The sequence below is a fragment of the Electrona antarctica genome (genome assembly GCF_951216825.1).
Source record: "Electrona antarctica genome assembly, chromosome: 14".
Classification (NCBI taxonomy): Eukaryota; Metazoa; Chordata; class Actinopteri; order Myctophiformes; family Myctophidae; genus Electrona; species Electrona antarctica.
In genome coordinates, this window is record NC_136795.1 from 7,209,260 (window position 1) to 7,230,781 (window position 21,522).

The window sequence follows — 21,522 nt, forward strand, 5'->3', positions numbered from 1 at the left end:
GGAGGTTCCTTCCCGACAGCGTCGTAGACAGGACATAATGAAACGTACATTATGGACATAATGAAACGTACAGTATGGAAAGCAGGCAAGAAAACCGTTTAATTGCTTTAGGTCAAAAATAAACGTTTCCCAATTTTTGAAAGAACCACAAAAAAATATTTGAATGACAACCTGGGCAACATAATCAACCATGGGTTTATAATAATAAACATTAGCCATTTAAATATTTTCATTGATCAGCCAATAATCTGAATCTAATTCATTAGGAGGCAGATGCTGAGGATAGATGGGCAAAGACAAGTGTTCAAGTGATTAATTATTTTAGTAAGCTATTCCAGATTCCAATGTACTTTTTGCAATGGGTTTTGGATATAGTAAACTAAGGCTTAGTATCTTGTTGAATAATATGTATCAATATCACAAATCACTTTTTTTTTTTTTTAAACCACAGATCCAATTTATAATAATTAAAATAAAAGATGCACATAACAAGCGTAACAATAATTTGTAGAACAAAAATGTGGAAAATCTTTTAGGCTTGTGTCAAATCAGCGTTTCGGTCAAAGACCTTCTTCAGGCATCTCCATGTCTGAATAAAAGCCCAAATGCCTAATAAAAGTGTTCATATTGCCAGAGTGCAGACGGTGTGCGGGGTCTTTGTGCACTTTAGTTTATGTGCATTTCTTTGAATACTTTGAGCACTGCCTTGCGCAGTACGCACCCGCCTCTCAGCCTAACAGCTGTGCATAAGACATTGTTGCCTATTAGGCTTGTGTTAATGACATACCTTCACATGACATTTATGTTATGCATAAATCAAAAAACCCTATGGGAATAAAACATTGGAAATCTGGAGAGAGAACCCATTGAGAACTCTTCCCCAATTTTCATGTAGCCTGGTTTTGAGCCCCGATTCGCTGCGTTCCGTCAATCTGTTGTGTCGAAGTGACAAGACAGATTCATGGAACGCAGCGAATCAGAAAACCAGGCTAAATTTCATGATCATGAACACTATCATGAGCAGCCCCAACGTCAGTCCACAGTCCAAACACACTCTTACTTTATGTACCTCTGCCAGCAAACAGTATGTAAAAATGCTACTAAAACCACCAGGAGTTCTCTTTTTGTCATCAATTTTGTTTTGTTAAATAAAAATTGTGGAAATGTGCAAGCACAAAAGGAACGAGAAAAACAAAAAAATATAAATCAATAATTAATTATACACAATTATTCTTGCATTAAGGAGCACCATCGTGTTGTACTCTTCAAGTAAAGCATTAGTCTTTCTTTTCCCTCTCTCTTTTTAAACAACAATTCACCAGTTTTTGATTGGGGTTGCCAGCCGGGCAAGGTCCACATTGATTCTGAGCTAAAATAAGATATGTGGCAACCCGTACTCCATTCCAACTGTAGTAGCCAAAAAGGGTAAAACCTTTCACACTTAGCAGATCAATCCTATCCTCACCAGAACCTACAGAATGTAATGTAAAAACGCAGCTCATCCTTTTAGTCGCCTTCTTAGTGAACTACAGGCCCCCCAAATCTTCTCTGGCGCGGTCACCTCGGAAACAGGCTCCTTCTCGTCGCACTGGCCGGTGCCGGGCTTTGTTCGGGCGGTAATAGGGGGGTACCTCTGGGTTTGCCTGCGAGAGCCAATGTTGAGTGACGAGAGGGCGGAAGCAGGCAGGGCTAGCTGATGATGCGACTGATGGACTGCAGGGAAGGGAACTCCTCGTTCTGCCCCATGTGCAAGGTCTTATGGGAGTTGAAGTCTTTTAGGGACAGCACCTGTCTGCAGGTGGGGCACACCTGGCAGTCCAGCTCGGCAGCCGCGTTGGCCACAGGTGTGGCCGTCTGCCAGGCGCTCTTCTTGTTCTTATTTTTCTTTCCCCCGCCGCCGCCTCCTCCTGACTGTTTCTCCAGAGCCTTAGAGTCAACGTGGGCCGTTAAAAGTTCCTGCTGTTTGTTGGTGTCTGGTAGGAGTACGAGCAGCTCATTGAAGATACGGTAGAAGTTGTCCCCCAGCAGATCCTTACAGCTACGATGGTACTGGGCTGCCGAAATCAGACCCTGAGAAGGAAGGAAGGAAGGAAGGAAGGAAGCGTTTAGAGGTTCAAGTTCAAATGGACTGAGGCAGATTTTTAAGGGACCAAGCAGTCCCGAAGGTCCCTTATTGTTTTTGTCTGTTTTTTCTTCTCCTCCTTCCGCCAAAAATATCAGTTATGGCTGAACCGTGCAGTCGGTTTTCGCAAAACTCTGGAATATGGTAGAGGGCCATACCAAACGGTGAGGATGCAAAGCCCTTGACCATTGGCCAAAGGGTGGAGCTATAGCACTAAATTGATTGACCTTCGGTAATGAAACTTCGATACACATATGCATCTCCTCATGCCGAACAACTTTCGTGCTCTTACTTTTGACCTGAAACCAGTCTTACTCCAATTGGCCAAAGGGGGGCACTATATCAATTTTTTGAAAATGAAACCTTTGAACAGGCATAACTCATGCCTCGTTTGGACAAAAATCATGGCACTCATTTCCACATGTTCCTTGACTCATGGGGAACACATCTGTCACTTTGACCAGTAAGCTCTGCCCTCATATTTTCCACCATTTTGAGCAGTTTGAAAAACGCTTATACCAATTTTCTGCCTGGATTTTTGAGCAATTTGCGTGAAACGTTCTACACACAATCTATGGACCATTGTCTGAAATCCCAGTTGAAGAGAAGTTTGTACGTGAAAACATGAACAGCGGACACACTGTAGTAGTCCCCAAAACCAGGAGACACATAATTGTCATCAAAAACACTGAATGATTTTACTGTTAACAATAAGACAACTGATTGTGTCTGGATAGCTCAGTATGTAGAGCTCTCGCCTTTGGAACACAAAGTCATGGGTTCAAATCTGGGCACTGCCAACTCTGCATACGAGTCTTCAAGAACCCTGCCCTCCCACAATTTAAACTGACCCTGTCACAATTACAGTCTTCCTTTTCTCAAGTTCAATCTTATTGTGCATATTGTTCTTATTGCCTTCTTGCTTGGTCCCGCCTTATCGCTGCTTGCAGCTATATTGTTGATTGGTTCCTTAATTCAACCGGCAGAACTGGTGACAATAAGCTAAGCTTTATAGTGGATATAAGGTCTGTCCACTACACTGTACAATTTTCTTTCAAGGGGAAAAAACAAAACAGGGAATGCATTTAAAATAGATTGTTAATATGCATGTTAAAAAGATAAAAGCCAACTTTCCATGAGGCCATGTGCCTAAATATGCAGGGACATACAGAGTGTTAGACGGGCAGGGGCGAAAACCCTGTAAGAGGGCACTTTTTGACAAAACTAGTGAAAATCGTAGATCTACAAGCTCACAACACGCCGAGCTGCGACGCGTTGAGAGCTTGTAGATCAGCTATTTTCGGGGCGCAACCCAGCACTCTTTGGCTATAGAGATGCGGCATCACGACATGGATTTCTAAACAAATTTGTTCAATGCAAAATACTGTGTTCAAGTACGGGAGACTTCGGGAAAAAAAGCAATTCTCCTGAATGCTGCCTTCCAGAATGACATGGAAAGGAGTGGCATTTGCATTTCTTTCACCATAGTAAATGCTGCATTGTGGTCTGGAGAGGGCAGTTGTTTTACAGACGGGTAAAAGGGCAGGGGCAGAATCCCCCTTTGATGTCTATGTGTTCACTGTTGACTAGGTCTTAATAAACACGACGTTTATTCAGTTGTAGATCACTTTATTCACCGTTCACTGACTCGACATGTAAACGCTGTTCCCTCCACAATTCACATCTGATTACCTGCGCTACTGCGCATGCGTATCACCCTCAGAAGGTACATTACCGTAAAGGAGTACTGTCGTAAAGTGGAACACAAGTTAACATTCACGTCCCTGTAAATATGTGTAAGCGGTGACTCCAGGAAGCCCTACCTGTCTGAATTGTCCAGAGAAGTTTTTGAACTGGTTGAACTGGGACTCGTCGTTTTGGAGGTAGTCTTTGATGGACTGGATCAGCTCCATGTTCCTCTGCTGGAAGTTCTCTGGCACCAGGTACACATGAACCACCTGGGGGGTACTGGGGAAACACACACACATGTTACATGGGCACACAGGTACACATGAACCACCTGGGGGGTACTGGGGAAACACACACACACGTTACATGGACACACAGGTACACATGAAACACCTGGGGGGTACTGGGGAAACACACACACATGTTACATGGACACACAGGTACACATGAACCACCTGGGGGGTACTGGGGAAACACACACACATGTTACATGGATACACAGGTACACATGAACCACCTGGGGGGTACTGGGGAAACACACACACATGTTACATGGATACACAGGTACACATGAACCACCTGGGGGGTACTGGGGAAACACGCACACATGTTACATGGACACACAGGTACACATGAACCACCTGGGGGGTACTGGGGAAACACGCACACATGTTACATGGACACACAGGCAGTGTGGGAGGGAATAGGACATACAATTAAAGTAATACAATCTGTGGTCAAAATGAGAAACAACGATTAGAATCGCGTTCCTTCTTTCTAGCCGTCACTATTATCCAACTGGATATACCTGCCAAAGGGCGGTGCTAGAGCAGTGTTTCTTAACCTGATGACACTGAGACATTTTTTGATACCTCAAAAAAAGGAAAAAGAAAAGAAACGAATAAGATCAATACTACATAAAAAGTAATCAACAAACTATAGTAGAACCAGATTTGTTCCATCTATTATACAATTGAAAAGGTGTGCCCAAAAAGCTGTGCGCAACCCAGGAACAAAAGGCACCAGCTACTACGTCACTGACACACTGCAACACACACTGCAACAACCCACTAAACACACTAACACGTCACAGACTTAGCCTCCGCGTCGATCCACGGCTATCTCCTCATGTCGCGCAGCACGCCCACACTCAACACCACCCGCGTAAAAATTGTCATTGCACTGCCACTAAAGCCGCCTCCCGTCCAGACTCACAAACAATGAGTAAATAAACACAAACACAAACATGCCACAAGCACCGACACCCCCGCCTAATTTGTTGCCAGGTCTATGAAAACAAGCCCAGAAAAAATGCCATTCAACACGCTACTTACAACTCGCTTACAATTCGCGGACCTGGCAACACTGCATCCTGTTTTCCCATTGGCTACGGTTGCTACAACACGCATTTGCACTGCATGTTGGGAGCAACACAGCTTAATGTAGGGGTCACCGATTGCTGTGCTACATCCCCCTCATGTTCTCACCACCCCGTTCGGCTACACCACACACACTAACCTACACAATTCTCCATATGCAACACAGGGCCCTTATTGGCTAGCCCCCTCACATGGCGATCCCCACGCAGCAAAACACAGGCCAGCCAGCCACACACACACACCCACACACACACAACGGCCACGTTCGGAAATATCGCACTGAGCGCACTGTGCAAATGCAATGCAAACTAATAGGCGAGTGTGCTTCGGTGCGGTATTTCCGAACGCGCCCATCTCATCGCCACAACGCGCGCAGTCGGATGCCAAGCTCTTCCGCGCATTATTCCTTTCCCAGTCTCACCACACCACGGACTCATTGTAACCTCGCATCAGTGTCACTGCAGACACGTAATCACACTGTGGAGGATTTGTGACTGAGTGACTGTGTGTGTGTGTGTGTGTGTGTGTCGTTTGATTTCAGCATGTTTTACACTGCACAGTTGCGCAGTGCACACCATGGGACAAATCGGCTTTTCACCCCCTGCCACTGTGCCCACAAACGCATGTACAAGAGGAAAACAATCTAAACATTATATACTAACGTCAGCATCGGGCAGATTAACACACACAAGCGTTATTAGTTGAGTTTTCTTATTGAAGTGCCTCTGATTTGTAACTGTGCGTTTATGTCAGTCACCGATGCGATCCGTTGTTATTCAGCCACCAGCAGCACCATACGCACGGACTGGAGAGAGGCGACGTGTTTCTCTCCCTTCGGCTCATGTAGCCCTCATTGTAACTACAAATATTGTTCCCGAAGAAACAATGTGGGGTCACTGCAATCCAAAAGATTGTAGGCCTACTATAATGCAGTCAAGGTCCCCACAAAAATATACTACAGTATGTTCTGCTCCATTCTCAACATCTTTTGGTTTCCAAAAACAGTAACTTATTGTAAGTAAACAAAAACAGTAAAAAGCAGTTTCATGTGTGCTTATTTTAATTTAATTTAATTTGCTTTGATGTGAAAATAAAATACAACAAATAATAATAATACCCATCCGTTACTACATGTGAAGGGCACAATACTGGGTTTAAAAACACAGCTGAAACATGAAGTGGAGTCTGTCAAATCTCGCAATTTCCTTCTTCCCATTGCGCTGCAACGGAACTAGGATGAGCCGCCCGAAGGGCGGCGAAATTCTAGTTGGTTACATTTGTACACTCTCAGAGTTTTTGGAACCCACTCAAGGACACTTTGAGACCCACTAAGTGTAGCAGAGTGTTTCCTGTGAGCCAACAATATGCACAATAGCAGCAGCCTGACTCCGTTTGACCAGAATGGAACAGAGCCTTCATTAGTATCCTCGGTAACACCTGAAGAAGGAAGTATAGGGAAGGTACCCAAGTTCTTTCCAAAATGTAGTGTGTGTGCGCACAGAACCCATTCAAGGGGCTGCTCAGTGCTCACCTGTTCAACACAGGCTCAATCACGTTGCTGTTGAGGGGGATGCCGGTGAAGCCGGGAGGGGGCTTATTACTGGGCGCGCTCCCCAGGCCGGGCGGCGGGGGGGGCATGGTGGCGCACACGGCAGGAGACGAGGCCTTTAGAGGAAAAGAGCTCTTGAAGCCTAAGCCTGGAGGGACACAGAGGCACACACGGCACGCAGACATATACCATTATTACAACCATTCACATGTGTATGAAACCTGACTCCGCCTCTAGCTGCCGCCGATTGGCCAGGCCGTTTTGTGGCCGGAGCATCAAGTCTGCCTGAGAGTTCCCAGATGGGAGCAGGAGGGGGGAACCCAGTGTACTCTCTGCTGCCCCATCTGGCGGAGTCAGGTTAATGTGTATGCACAACAAGTCTGATGTTATTGGATTATCAGTAACTATCAGAATATTTCTATTACACTGGGGATGGACGGGGGGGTGGGGGGCTACACTGGGGATGGACATGGGGTGGGGGGCTACACTGGGGATGGACGGTGGGGTGGGGGGCTACACTGGGGATGGAGGGCTACACTGGGGATGGACGTGGGGTGGGGGGCTACACTGGGGACGGAACGAACCGCACCCAGCTAGGTGGCTGCACCGACAATTTGTCCGTCCCGCGGGGAGATCCGTACACTGCGCAAAAAAAGTATGGAATACGGATGTGTATATTACAGGAAACTCCCGTTAAACTTTCCAACAAACTCCGGTAAACTCCCGAATTGTACCATCACACCTGTATATTACCGTATATTACTGTATTTGCCTGCTAAACTTGAGGTTTACGGGCAAATCTAGTGCCACATAATCTTTTCACACAGTGGTATTTACTGTTTTTTCCTCTGAAGGTGAGGCGAAGGGCTGTGTAACTCGGCGGACACGGAGATAAATAGAGTCACACGTGGAGCTTACGCACAACCTGCGCACCGCAGCCCAACCCTTAGAATGTTGCTGACAAATGTCTAATACCGTTATAATAACTAGGGCTTAAATATTGAACCGAGGCAACGCGATTCAAAACGAGTAAATGTTCATTGGGCTTGGCTGGGTGTTTGTGGATGGGAAGCCTTTTGGGCAGGGTGACCTTTTTAGTCACTGCACTAACGACTCTGCATGCGTTATCCGCACACATTACGCTCTCCCGGTGAATGATTTAAAAAAAACAAATGGTGAATGATTCAAATGTATTCGTTGAATGGTATGACTGAAATCAGGACTCGGTGACGGTGGGAAAAGGTAGTGATCTAATCTGAAAATTAACCTTTTTTTTGTTCCACCTGCGTGTGTTCGTACCTGGTGGAGGTTTTTTAGAAATGAGGGCAGGGAAGTCCTCCTCCTCTTCTGGAGGTGGGCTTGGATCGGGACTCTGGGCTGGCACCTTGGCGGCCTTCTTGGTAGCCGGCGGAGATGGTTTCTCTGAGAAGCCGTTGGTTATTTCACTCACGCCGCCTCCCGACACCGCCGAGGCCGCCGCGACAGCAGTGGTGGAGGAGGAGGAGGGGGCTTTGCTGGCCTTTTCTGGAACGTTCTCCTTCTGCGCCCTCGGCGCGGCGGCGGTCGCTGCCGTCTTCTGCTGCTGCTGCTGCGGTTGACTTTTCTTCTTGCTGGCTTTGGCCGCTGCGGGGTTCGGGCTGGAGGGGTTAGAGGTCTTAGTCGAGGAGGCTTGACCGCCTCCTTTAGTGGTGAGCAGCGAGGAGATGTCCAACATGGTGGGCACCGCCCGGAACTCCTGCTGCGTCAGCACGCCGCGCTCGTTGTCCGAGGACGGAGGGGACGCGGGCTTGGCGTTCTCCACCCCTTTCTTTTTCCTCCGTGACGGCATGGAGGACGTGGCAGAGGAGAGCGGCTGGGGTACAGAGGACAGCGCAGGCGCCGAGGGGGCAGAAGAAGGGGGCACTTGATCGTTACGGCCGGAGGGAGGGGGAGTGGGCTTGGACGAGGCGGCGGCGTGAGCGGACCAGGCCGATCGGTTGCTCACCGAGGGCTTGAGCGTCCTGATCTTGGTGACGAGGGCGGGGAAGTCCTCCTCCTGGAAGGACGAGGCGTTCCGGGGCTGGGCGGTGTACGCCGGGGTCATGGGGCTGGACACTTTGGAGGCTGACAGACTGGGGAAGTCGTCCTCCTTCAGGGCTCCCTGGGTGGCCTTGGCTGCTGTCAGACTGAAGGGGACAAAACACATTATTCACAAACAATGTACGCACACTGTCTTACAGAGCGAAAACACTTACGTTCGATACATTTTGGTAAACTTTGTATACATTTTTTGTTTTGGAAAAATATATTTTTACGGAGTGGCACCGAAAGGGCCCACTGATCTAGAACAGGGTAGATCTGTACATTATGTATGAGTGTCTCTACAGAAGTAGACCCTTGTTTCTAAGCTCACTTTAGCACATCTTTACTTAGTTTACAAACTGCATAACCAGTAACTTGCAACCCATAGCTACACATTGTGCAGAGAAGCCATGTTATTAGACCCCGTCTTGCTTGAATACAGTACACCTCTGTCTTTACATAGGCATTAGGCATGTAACGATATATCGTATATCGATATATATCGGGGGTTTAGGGGGCTAGTGTGTGATGATGGTCGTTGATGCTCATCAAGGAAGGCAATTATGTTTCTGCACTGTCAAAAGTAATGCTACTTCTTTTGCAATGTAGTTAAATAAAAAATCTCAGGGGGGAAGATAAATTATATAAAATTAAAACGGTAATTTCTCATTAAAATATATATTTTTTTTAATATCGTGAAAAATCGTATCGTGAACCTCATATCGTGATACGAATCGTATCGTGAGTTGAGTGAATCGTTACATGCCTAATAGGCATAGATGTTTGTGTGTGTATGCGACTGCATGCTAAGCTGTACCTAAGCATGGGTGGGGCGGATTTTCCTCCCAAAGCTGGGAAGTCATCTTCCTCGTCCATTGGATTGCTATCCTTCATGGTCCTCACTGCCCTGGGCATGGGCTGGACCGCTTTTCTTCCTCCTAAAGCTGGAAAGTCATCTTCCTTGTCTATTGGATTGCTATCCTTCATGGTCCTCACCGCCCTGGGCATGGGCTGGACCGCTTTTCTTCCTCCTAAAGCTGGAAAGTCATCTTCCTCGTCCATTGGATTGCTATCCTTCATGGTCCTCACCGCCCTGGGCGTGGGCTGGACCGCTTTTCTTCCTCCTAAAGCTGGAAAGTCATCTTCCTTGTCTATTGGATTGCTATCCTTCATGGTCCTCACCGCCCTGGGCATGGGCTGGACCGCTTTTCTTCCTCCTAAAGCTGGAAAATCATCTTCCTCGTCCCGTGGATTGCTATCCATCATAGTCTTCATCGTCCTGGGAATGGGCTGGGCAGCTTTTCTTCCTCCCAGGGCTGGAAAGTCGTCTTCTTCGTCTCGTGGATCGCTATCCTTCATGGTCCTCACAGTCCTAGGCGTGGGCTGGGCCGCTTTCCCTCCCAATGCAGGGAAGTCACGATCATCGTCCATTGGATTGTTACATCTCATCGTCCTCACTGTCAAAATGAGACACACACACACACACACACGTACCATGCAAAATCAAGCTTGTAAATATCTGAATGAAACGCCTTACTTGTATGTTAAATAAGCTAAGAGAGACGCTACGGCTCTGCCGTTTGTGAAACGAGCTTCTAAATGATCTGGAACCCTTTACTTGTTCCGTTTGTGGTAAAAGCGCTCAAACTTTCTGCTGTCCTGCCTTGTGCTCTTTACCCAGCCCCCACCCCCCCTCCCTTTTCTTGTTTTTAAATGGTAAAAAATGCCACGATGGGAACCATGCACAAAAAAAACGAATTTCACCCACGTAAAACTGTGATGCGACAGTAATAAAGCGGATTCTGATTAAATGGTCGGCACGTTTAAAAGGTTGAAGCGCCAGACATAAGCTAAGAACGGTCCTTTGTTTAGCCCATTTTGGGTGGGAACCCCTTTTGGTGTTAGCATTATGTTATGCTTTAGCTATTGAAACGACTGACATAGAAACATCGCTTTTTCAGAAAACTGTAAGGATGTAGAAGACATTTTTAGAATCTGATCTCAGGTCAAAATGGGTTAGGGTTTACCTGGAGGTTCTGGCATTGGTTTGATAAGTCCTGTTCTGTGTCTAGGGTTTATCTGGAGGTTCTGGCATTGGTTTGATAAGTCCTGTTCTGTGTCTAGGGTTTATCTGGAGGTTCTGGCATTGGTTTGATAAGTCCTGTTCTGTGTCTAGGGTTTATCTGGAGGTTCTGGCATTGGTTTGATAAGTCCTGTTCTGTGTCTAGGGTTTACCTGGAGGTTCTGGCATTGGTTTGATAAGTCCTGTTCTGTGTCTAGGGTTTACCTGGAGGTTCTGGCATTGTTTTGATAAGTCCTGTTCTGTGTCTAGGGTTTACCTGGAGGTTCTGGCATTGGTTTTATAAGTCCTGTTCTGTGTCTGGACTCCTCCGACTCTGTCCTGTCGGGCCTCTCCAGCCTCTCGTGTCTCTCCGTCCTGTCGGGCCTCTCCAGCCTCTCGTGGCGTTCCTCTTTGCGGTGTTTGGCTGCGCCCCTGTCCTGCATGGAGCCTCGCTCCTCCATCCTGCGCACTGCCATGGAGGCCCTCATGGCTGCCGCTACGTCCCTGTCCTCCTCCTCCCTGCACACACACACAAAGTAGTAAGACACAGCCGGAAAATAGACTAAAGTGAACAATCCTTTTGGCCATATTCAGACCGCAGCCATCTTGCCAGCAAGGTGATACCTAGGTGATACTTCCCATAGACAGCCCATTCATCCAAACAGAAAAGTCCTATCTAATTATATTAAACAACGTCAAAATCACCAACATTGCAGCTGTAGGGAAAGCTTGAATTATCCTCTTTCAATCTGTAAAGTTTTTGTTTAATAAAAATCCACCGTAGACATGTTATGAGCTACTTCCTGTCAAGAAATTCCTTGCAGATGATTATTTTCATCTGCGTATGGAAGTGCTTGTTATCAGTAAAACAACCTCCTGCTGCCTGCTGCACTATGTGCACATTCAAGACAGGTGGTACACATGGGCCGTTGAGTGATATTCAACGAGCGCTTCCAAACTCCAACACTTGGAAAAAAAATCACATGCAAGGAATTTCATGACAGGAAGTAGCTCGTAAAATGTCTACGGTGGATTTTTATTAAACAAACACTTTACAGATTGAACGAGGATAATTCAAGCTTTCCCTACAGCTGCAATATTGGTGATTTTGACGTGGTTTAATATAATTAGATAGGACTTTTCTGTTTGGATGAATGGGCTGTCTAAGGGAAGTATCACCTAGGTATCACCTTGCTGGCAAGATGGCTGCAGTCTGATTATGGCCAATTGTGGTCCCTACTAGTGTTGTAGAAGTTCTAGAAGCACCAGGCAGCTCTCTTTTAATGTTAATATGAATGGGCTCCTCATAATATGGGTACAATACATTTATTTCATTGCACTGTAGTGACTCGTGACTCGAGTGGTCTCTGTCCCTTGATCCGAGTCAAGACCGAGTCAAATTATGTGCGAGACCGAGATGAGAGAGTAAATGAAAATGTGGACTCGAGACCGAGACCAGACTCGAGTACTACAACACTAGTCCCTGCACATTAAAGTCAGACTCACCTGGTGTACCTCCAGCTCTTCTGCTGTCCACCCTGAGCCCGGGCTCTTCCTCCTCGATCCTGGCGCATTTCCTCATAGTCCCCACCCGTCACAATAGCTGAGGACACACAGATACACGCACATGGAATAAAGCAAAATAAAATCTCAAGAGTGAAAATGTAATGATGTTTTAGGCCGGCCAGCTGAAGAAATCATGACATTTCCGAGACCATTCATGTTTCTGGATGATGCTTCTAAACTTGTATTCTATTGCTAGTTTGATCACTTCAAATACTTCATATAAAATGAGTAAATGACTAATGACCGAAAATAGCCAATCTACAAGCTCACAACATGTCGCACTGCAACGTGTTGTGAGCTTGTAGATCTGCTATTTTCGGTGTCACAGAAGACACGCTGGTTTCTATGGAATCCAAATGACTGAAATCAGTTGTGGCGACTGAGAACTTTAATCCATGCAGTCAGTAGTTGTATCATCTTCATCTGTTGGGCTCTTTGAGGTTACCCAAATGTAATTGCACGTGCATCGTTGCACACACCTTCGTTCCTCCTCTGCTGCTGCTGCCTGGGAGTGTAGGTGAACTGCAGGTCAATGTGTCGGTTCTGTCTGGCCTCGGCCCGGTTCTTGCTGTGCACTTGAGCCTTATGGGCCTTGTAGTCTATCTCCGTGCGGAAGGCGTGCGTGAACTGTTCCGTGGCACAGCGGCCCTCCTCACATAGGTAGTGTCTCTCTCGGAAATGCTCACTCAGGTACTGGTAGTCACTATTAAAATCACACACAAAAACACATACAACTGATTAATATCGAGTGCCAGTGTAGGGTGTTGAAGTGAGCCTGCGCATGTGAAGCAGGGGCACAGGAACTCGATGGGTATTTGTGCGTGAGTGTTGAAGCTACTGTGCGAATGGACAGTGGGAGGCATTGAGTGCAACTCACTGACTGATCGAATAAGAGAAGGAAAAACTGAGCTAAAGCCAATTAATTAAAGTAATCATGAAGAGTTTGTAGACAAAGAGTGATGTGTTCAAATAGTTGTCGCCATCGTCCAACTCTGTCATCTGTAGAGTCAGTTTGTGTGGTTTGTGAGAGACAGCAGCATACAAACCAGTAGTATTCCTGCGCGCCGTCAGCATCACAGAAGTGACAGAAGTAGTGGTCCCTGCGCAGGTGCTTCAGCAGCTCGTCGTTGTCAAGGTAGCGGTCGTCGCAGAACTTGCAGAGCGGGTGTCCGCGGTGACTGGTGTCGTCCGGGTCGCCATGTGTGCGGTGGCGCGCCAGGTCCTTCCGGTTGTACCACTTGCGTTCGTGACAGAAGATCTGGGAGGAGGAAGGGGCCATGTTTAGACTAGGCTATTTTAGATTTGCATGAACTAGTTATAGTTAACAAGGTTAAAAACTATGAAAACAAAAAAAGTTAAAAAAAATACAGGGTAGAAAAGGGGGATATGGATTAGGTAGGGAATGAGAGTCTGAAAAGGTGGGTTTTGAGTGTGGTTTTAAAAGTGGCGAGGGTGGGAGCAGCTTTTATGTGAGCCTGGAGTGCAGTAGCACTCCTAGGGTTCATGGCCTTCAGTGTGACCGACACGTAAACCTGTGTGTTTGGAAGTAAATAAGGTTTGCTACACTTAACTCACCATTGAAGGGCATTATACACCTCATCCACTGCCATTCCTATCAACCTCTAGCGATAAGTGTGTTTTGAAGAAATGTCTGCCATTTGTTGTTTGCTACGAAGGTCTGCGTTGACCACAATGGGCACTCATCCTATTGGCATCCATCTGACCAACATATGCCGTGATGGGATGCCTTGATTGGTCAACATCCTTACCTCCTCCATCATAGAAATGAGTGGGTGATAACCAACACAATTGATTGGTCAACATCCTTACCCCCTCCATCATATAAATGAGTGGGTGATAACCAACACAATTGATTGGTCAACATCCATACCTCCTCCATCATAGAAATGAGTGGGTGATAACCAACACAATTGATTGGTCAACATCCTTACCCCCTCCATCATAGAAATGAGTGGGTGATAACCAACACAATTGATTGGTCAACATCCTTACCCCCTCCATCATAGAAATGAGTGGGTGATAACCAACACAATTGATTGGTCAACATCCTTACCTCCTCCATCATAGAAATGAGTGGGTGATAACCAACACAATTGATTGGTCAACATCCTTACCCCCTCCATCATAGAAATGAGTGGGTGATAACCAACACAATTGATTGGTCAACATCCTTACCCCCTCCATCATAGAAATGAGTGGGTGAAAACCAACACAATTGATTGGTCAACATCCTTACCTCCTCCATCATAGAAATGAGTGGGTGAAAACCAACACAATTGCATCCTCAGACCATTCTTCCAGGAAGTCTTTTGAAATTAGTGTCAGTGAGCATACAGTGGGCCAAGCCTGATGAATTAGATAATTTACGACGCCTGGAGGCAGGCGTAAAAACATCTCACTGTTCTAGAAGGTACCTCAAACAAAGACACTGAAGGTATGTCATTGTATTTACGTTAGCAACTTGCATGATGATGGTTTCACTTTTGCAGCAGTCTATCATTAGCTGCTAACGGGTGAAACACTTTCATTTGTGAATGGTTTGACTTTGACACAAATAATGCACACAGCTTTGCCCGTGTTGACCGTCTGGTTCCCTTTTATCATTGCAACTAATGAATTAATACTCACTGTTGTAGGACAGTGTTGCAAGTCTCGCTCGCCTATGGTTCTCAGGGCTTAAAGCAACAAAAACAAATCCCAAGACTGACAATTATTTTTTGCAAAATAACGTATCTGGCTGTTGATGCATGCAGTACACCAGTGTTGTTTTTGGCAGCAAATTTCTATTTTAGTTTTAGTCATAGTCTCTTGAATGGCTTTCATTTAGTTTAGTCACATTTTAGTCACCCGGAATGTTTACTAAATGATTTTAGTCGACTAAATCTACAGGTGATTTAGTCGACTAAAATGTGTTTTGGCGGGCATTGATGCCGTCATGATGACTGTTTTTACACTTGCTAAAAATAGCCGATCTACAACCTCCGAGCTGAGCTTGTAGATCGGCTATTTTCAGCATGCAAATAAAAGTGTAAAATGACTTATACTGGATCTCTTGTCCACTGGTCCCCTCCTAACATTTTAGTCTAGTTTTCATTTGTTGACAAAATCGACAGTATATTTCGTCTTAGTCATCATGGCTTAGTTATTTAGTTAGTTTTAGTCAGTGAAAAAAAAGCTAGTCAACAAACATTTTCGTCATAGTTTTAGTCGACGTAAACAACACTGCAGTACACCGAGTGGACTCTGCCAGGTGCCGAATGGCTTTACCTTGAGGTGTTTGGTGCCGAGTGGCTTTACCTTGAGGTGTTTGGTGCAGAGTGGCTTTACCTTGAGGTGTTTGGTGCAGAGTGGCTTTACCTTGAGGTGTTTGGTGCCGAGTGGCTTTACCTTGAGGTGTTTGGTGCAGAGTGGCTTTACCTTGAGGTGTTTGGTGCAGAGTTTACCTTGAGGTGTTTGGTGCAGAGCTTGCAGCAGAAGAGTTCATGCTGCTTCCTCATGTGCTGTTCAAGCTCCTCAATATTGGAGAACACCTTGGGCTCTGGACAGTAGGGGCACTCTGGCAACAGCAGCCTCCTGCAGACGTAGGCACAGACGAGAACAACTTCACATTTTGACCTGAGATCAGATTCTAAAAATGTCTGTTTGAAAATGACAGTTTTCTGAAAAAGCTATGTTTCTATGTCAGTCGTTCTTCGATTTTTCAAAAATAGCAGACCTACAAGCTCGTAGCGCGCCACTCGGTGGCGCGCTATGAGCTTGTAGATCTGCTATTTTTCAATAGCTAAAGCATAACATAATGCTAACACCAAAAGGGGTTCCCGCCCAAAATGGGTTAAATGTCCACATACTCCTAATAAGACCCGGCTTTTTCTTTATAATTATTTCTGTATAATGTTTCTTATTACTGCAGCCCTCTATTTCTCTAGAGATTATCTTTTGGCTGCTACAAATTTGAAACTCAGGCGACAGGTCCAAATTGAATTCAGGAATATAAGACATTTTACATGCAATTCTCAGCCAAGGCTGTCCTTGTTATAAAGCACTGTTGGAAACCATGCATACGAGATGTGGCATCTCTGTGTTTCTAAATAGCACAGTAGAGAGATACAGGAAAGATGGGGGAGACACTTATCTGACATCTGCACACACATATTGCACAAGTAAATTGTGGAAGCAATAAGGATATCCTCCCATGTAGTGCCATTTTCGTTAATATCTTGTGTATGCAAATGTATTGTGCACGTGCAAACGTAAACACAGTAACACACACAGAACAGTCAACACTTTTATTCCAAGAAGAAAGCAGTGGGGAGGATTCTATTTTAGCTGGATACGTTTAGACTTTTCTGTGTGTGTGTGTGTGTGTGTGTGTGTGTGTGTGTGTGTGTGTATTCTCTACCAAAATTAAGTCATCACAAGACCATAGCATACTGAGAGGCCCTGAGACAGCCATTGACAAAAGCCCGTTGAGAGAAACAGAAACTAGTGAATAAAAACACAACAAAAAACAAAAGAGAAATCAACTAAAATAATCAGTAAACCAAATACATAAATAAAAAACCACCAAGAGAATGAAGACAATAAAGAATCAGAGAAATAGAAACAGAAAGAAAGAGAAGAGACAGAGTTGATATAGTAATCTCAAGCAAAGAAGAGGTTAGGGCTGTATTCTTGACAACAAACTGATAGATGAAAATCAAAGAACAAGATTATTGGGCAGTACTTTTTGTGTCAACAAAAGTGCTTTCAATACTCCAGCTGGAGCCCTCATTATGCTTGCACATCTTGGTTCTCCAACATATCAATGTCACTAAAAACTAAGCAAATACAAATTAGATTGGTATTCAAGATTCATTTAACAGTTTTCTGAGAACCCCAGTCAGTGGTTCTCAACCTTTTTCATATCACGGACCACCAGAATTATCTGTATTTGGCCGCGGACCCCCATCTGAAAATATGTTTTTCCAGGGACCCCCCCAGAAGCAAAGATTTGAGTTAAAAACGTTCGCTCTGAAAGAATATATATTCAAAGATTTGCGCCACATGTTCACAATTTAAAAAAAATAGCAGATCTACAAGCTCTGTTTTCAATTTTTCAATAGCCAAAGTATAACATAATGCTTAAAACACCAAAGGGGGTTCCCGTCCAGTCCTGAAGGCAAAGGGACAAGCTCAATAGAGCGTCGCAGTCCCGCCTCCTACCCTGGACCAGGAAATGAAACCCAATGCATTTTTCCCATAGACATTTCTTAAAGTATTTATTTAAAGACGGTTACGCCGCGGACAAAGCCAACTCGAGTCGTGACAACTCATGACAACACAAACAATATTTTGGACCAAACAAATAATTACAAAGAAGAAAAACAACAAAAAGTGTTGTAACCTGCCGTTTTTTTCTTCTTTCTAATTATTTGTTTGGTCCAAAATATTGTTTGTGTTGTCATGGGTTGTCACGACTCGAGTTGGCTTTGTCCGCGGCGTAACAGTCTTTAAATAAATACATAGGAAAATGCATTGGGTTTCATTTCCTGGTCCAGGGTAGGAGGCGGGACTGCGACGTTCAATACCCCTCATACCTGACTAACTTCTTCTCCAAAGTGGGCGACAACCACATCCACAACACTAGAGGGAGTGACCACGATCTGGTGGTACTACTACCCAATTTCAGCACAAACACGGGAAGATTATCATTCTACTACCCTGCCACCAAAATGTGGAATGCCCTGACAGTTGACACCATCCATTAAAATATGTAAATCACTGGTTTCTTTCCAAATTGGACTGGAGAAAAAAAAAACATCAGGAGACCACAAGGGGAGGTAAATGCATATTCCCAGGCCATAGAAAGGAGGTCACTGCGTCCGTTTTTACCTTTTTCTCCTTTTTATGCCGTTTATTAATTGAATACACAGAGAACCACAATGAAAACAAATCCCCAGGTTATCCTTTTAGCCTTCACTTTTTTTTCACTTTCAATATTTTAATGTCCGACTGTACCTTGTGCTGTTTACATTTCCGACTAATAATCAATCAAAAAAAGAGAGAGAAGACAGAAAGAAAGAAATGGACAGAGAAAAATAAAGAGAGAAACCATAGACTGTGGGAATTGAGAGCATTGCAGTTTAATGTCTCTGGCCCAATCCCTGTTACAATGCATAATGCAATTGATGCAGAAGCAGTGAACAGGCCTGCATGTAAGAAGGAACTCTCAAGGAAAACAGTAGAGTGAAGACAGTGACTAAAAGCCTAGTAGTTTATGCAACGATGTTGCTCATCAGAATTAACACATTTTCACAGTTTAATGAACCACTATATTGTGTGATCACGTATGAAATAACCGTAAGTCAACATTTGAGTCAATGTTACACAACCCGGTATATATTTTTTGCGCATTGATTACACTCATATCTTCTATACTAGAATAGAACTTCCGAATCATGATTGATTCAAACATAGTAGACAATCATATCAACCTCAGCCGATAGCCTATCAGCAAAGGCCAAGTGACTAGTGTAAATTTCCCCACCAGCATTGCTGTATGCTACATTTTAGCCAACCGTTTGAAAATGTGGAATGCCCTGAAATGGACCCCCATTTGAAAAGACATGCCAGGGACCCCCATATGGGAAGATCTGTACGGCTCTAGCAGAGGTTCTCAGCCAGTTTAATTTCAAGCATTACCTGAAGTGGGCATAGATTTTGGCATCACCAAAGTAGATGTCATGTTTCTTCTCACACTGGAACTGCTGGTAAGGCAGCGAAGAGAAGGCATTCAGTTGATTCACAAACACCACCTGTAAACAACAGCAAGAAATCAGTACCAGGGCAGGGTTGCAACTGTAGGATTATAAAGCCATATTTGGGCTTGGGGTTTTTTTAACGGGTTTTTTTTACTCGTTTTGAAAATCTAACAAGCCAACATTTCATATATACTATAATTCCCCATAGGTTTGGAGACCAGGGGGAGTGTGAATCACACCGAGTGACAGAATCGGTCTGGTGTCTCTACTTATTAAGTGCTGGCTCAAGTATGTGTGTGATAGTATAACAAATGACCAAAACATAAAATATTATAGATACATAGTATTTATCCATCAATTATTTTTTATTAGGATTATTATAAAGCCATATTTGGACGTGATTTACAGGTTTAATGTTTGTTTGTCTTTAGTTTCAATGTTTGTTTTGTAAACGCATTGACAACGAAGGGAATATTTACATCATAATGTGTCATTTACGTCACATTGTCTCTTTATTGTTAATGGCGGTTAATGTTTGTGTTTGCATCGTTTGTTTTACATCAGATCACATCACCTAATCAACATGAGTTAGACTTTAAGATATTAGCGCCCCTCACTTCACACGGGTGTGATTTGGCTTATTTCCATCAAGATTTTGGCTTGTTTTTGGAGGTGAGTTGGCTTATTTCTCTCTGTCAACAGACTCAACACTGTACAGTACTGTACATAACTGCTTCACACATCCTATTTACACAACTCAGACTGAATCCATGGGTAAGGGATCGTTTAGACACTTTAAGTGTGGTGATCTTGTGGATGTTATGAATGCTGTTGTGGTTAATAAATAATATATATACAGAACCATGACAGTAATCTTCAGTCAAATATCACATGGTTATGGATATTTTAGTATACAGTTAAGTATTAAATCGAATGATACCTTACAAATTCTCAATCAAGCTTAATCTAATATGACAGACAATCCAGCCAGTTCCTTGAATGACCCAGTGTGGCCAGGCCACTTGACAGCACGGTCATTTGACTCATTTATAGGGTGGTTCCGCTCTATGGAACAAGCTAGTTCACACACTGTAGAGATGGAACATGCTGCTAATATACAGCCTTATTACATGTTACATAACCCTATAGTAAACAACTGATAACGTTTATAGCTGGCTACTTTAGCATGCCCAAGTCCCTTAAGGAATAAACCTTAACATTTCGACCAAATCTATGCCTGGTCACTGAATGCTGACAATGGTAGTTACTAGTGAATCAAACTGACAACTGCTAGCGTGGCTCTGGTTATCTACCCTGCGCTAACACCGGCTCTGGCTGCTAGTGGCTAATGTAATGTTGGTGATTTTTTTTGTTGTTGCTAAGGTTATCCCCTAAACCAACAAGTACGCAATTCCAAACCCCAGCAGCCACGGTGTTGCTATGGATGTTTCACACCTATCTTGGGTGCAAGTTGATTCATATTACTTTACTTCACAGATGGGGGGGATGTTTTTTTTAAAAACGCGGCCAGTCCGGTATGGTATGCGGCCTAGTTCCCCCACCAGCCCCGGACTAGAGTTACAGGGAGAGGCCGCACCTTGTCCAGCTCCTCGCGGCACACGGCGCAGTAGTTCTGCTCGCACAGCACCCTCATCTTGGTGGAGCAGCGGTAGCACACCGGGTGGTCACACTTCCCCAGGGCGTATATGTCCAGTTCCATACAGCACAGGACGCAATTCCTCTCGGTGTCCTTGGCATATGATGAATCCATGGCGTTTAATTTTAAAAAAAGAAAGGCACAAATTCCTTTAGTTAATTGGGTCTCAGATTGGGCTATCTCTCTCTCACTCAGTCAGAGACGCTGGCTGAAGTGCTTACGTAATATGAAAGTCGGGTGCGAAAGAACGCCACGCACGGGCCGTCAGCGTTGGAAGCGCAGATCTGTATAGCACGTGTGGGCCTCTCCCCAGTATTGTAACTGCAGCCACAGACCTGCTTGTGCTCAGCACTTCAGGGGGCCGTTTTGCGCAGGCGTCCTCTGCTCCACGTGCCTGTTTTTGCCTTGCCTCAATGAGCTGTCAGTCAGCCTGGTGAGGCGAGGTTAGTCAGTCACCAGTCCAGTGTGTCTCCTCATACTGACTCATACAAGTCAACTTAATAGTCAAGGGGTTACTAGTACTGGTGGCTGTATTTCACTTGTGCAGCACACTTCATCCATATAAATTGCAGTAGTGTGATAATAAGATAAATTATAAATAATGGCAAACAATGTTTTAATTAATTTAAATGTGTGCACTTTGAGGCATGCAGCTGGGCAGTCCACTGGCAGCCCT

At 44.7% G+C, this 21,522-nt stretch overlaps 1 protein-coding gene across 1 annotated transcript; it reads right to left on the minus strand.

Moving 5' to 3' along the window:
- Positions 1-77: 77 nt before the first annotated feature.
- znf598 (zinc finger protein 598) lies at positions 78-21,234 on the minus strand. The gene is made up of 12 exons (XM_079520107.1): positions 20,787-21,234; positions 19,131-19,243; positions 15,893-16,022; positions 13,475-13,686; positions 12,908-13,131; positions 12,369-12,465; positions 11,140-11,381; positions 9,618-10,257; positions 8,039-8,904; positions 6,722-6,887; positions 3,946-4,090; positions 78-2,070 (listed from the first exon to the last, which is right to left on the minus strand). Exons 1-12 carry the CDS (start codon positions 20,958-20,960, stop codon positions 1,690-1,692), a joined length of 3,390 nt encoding a protein of 1,129 aa, XP_079376233.1. The 5' UTR covers positions 20,961-21,234; the 3' UTR covers positions 78-1,689.
- Between the last annotated feature and the right edge of the window lie 288 nt (positions 21,235-21,522).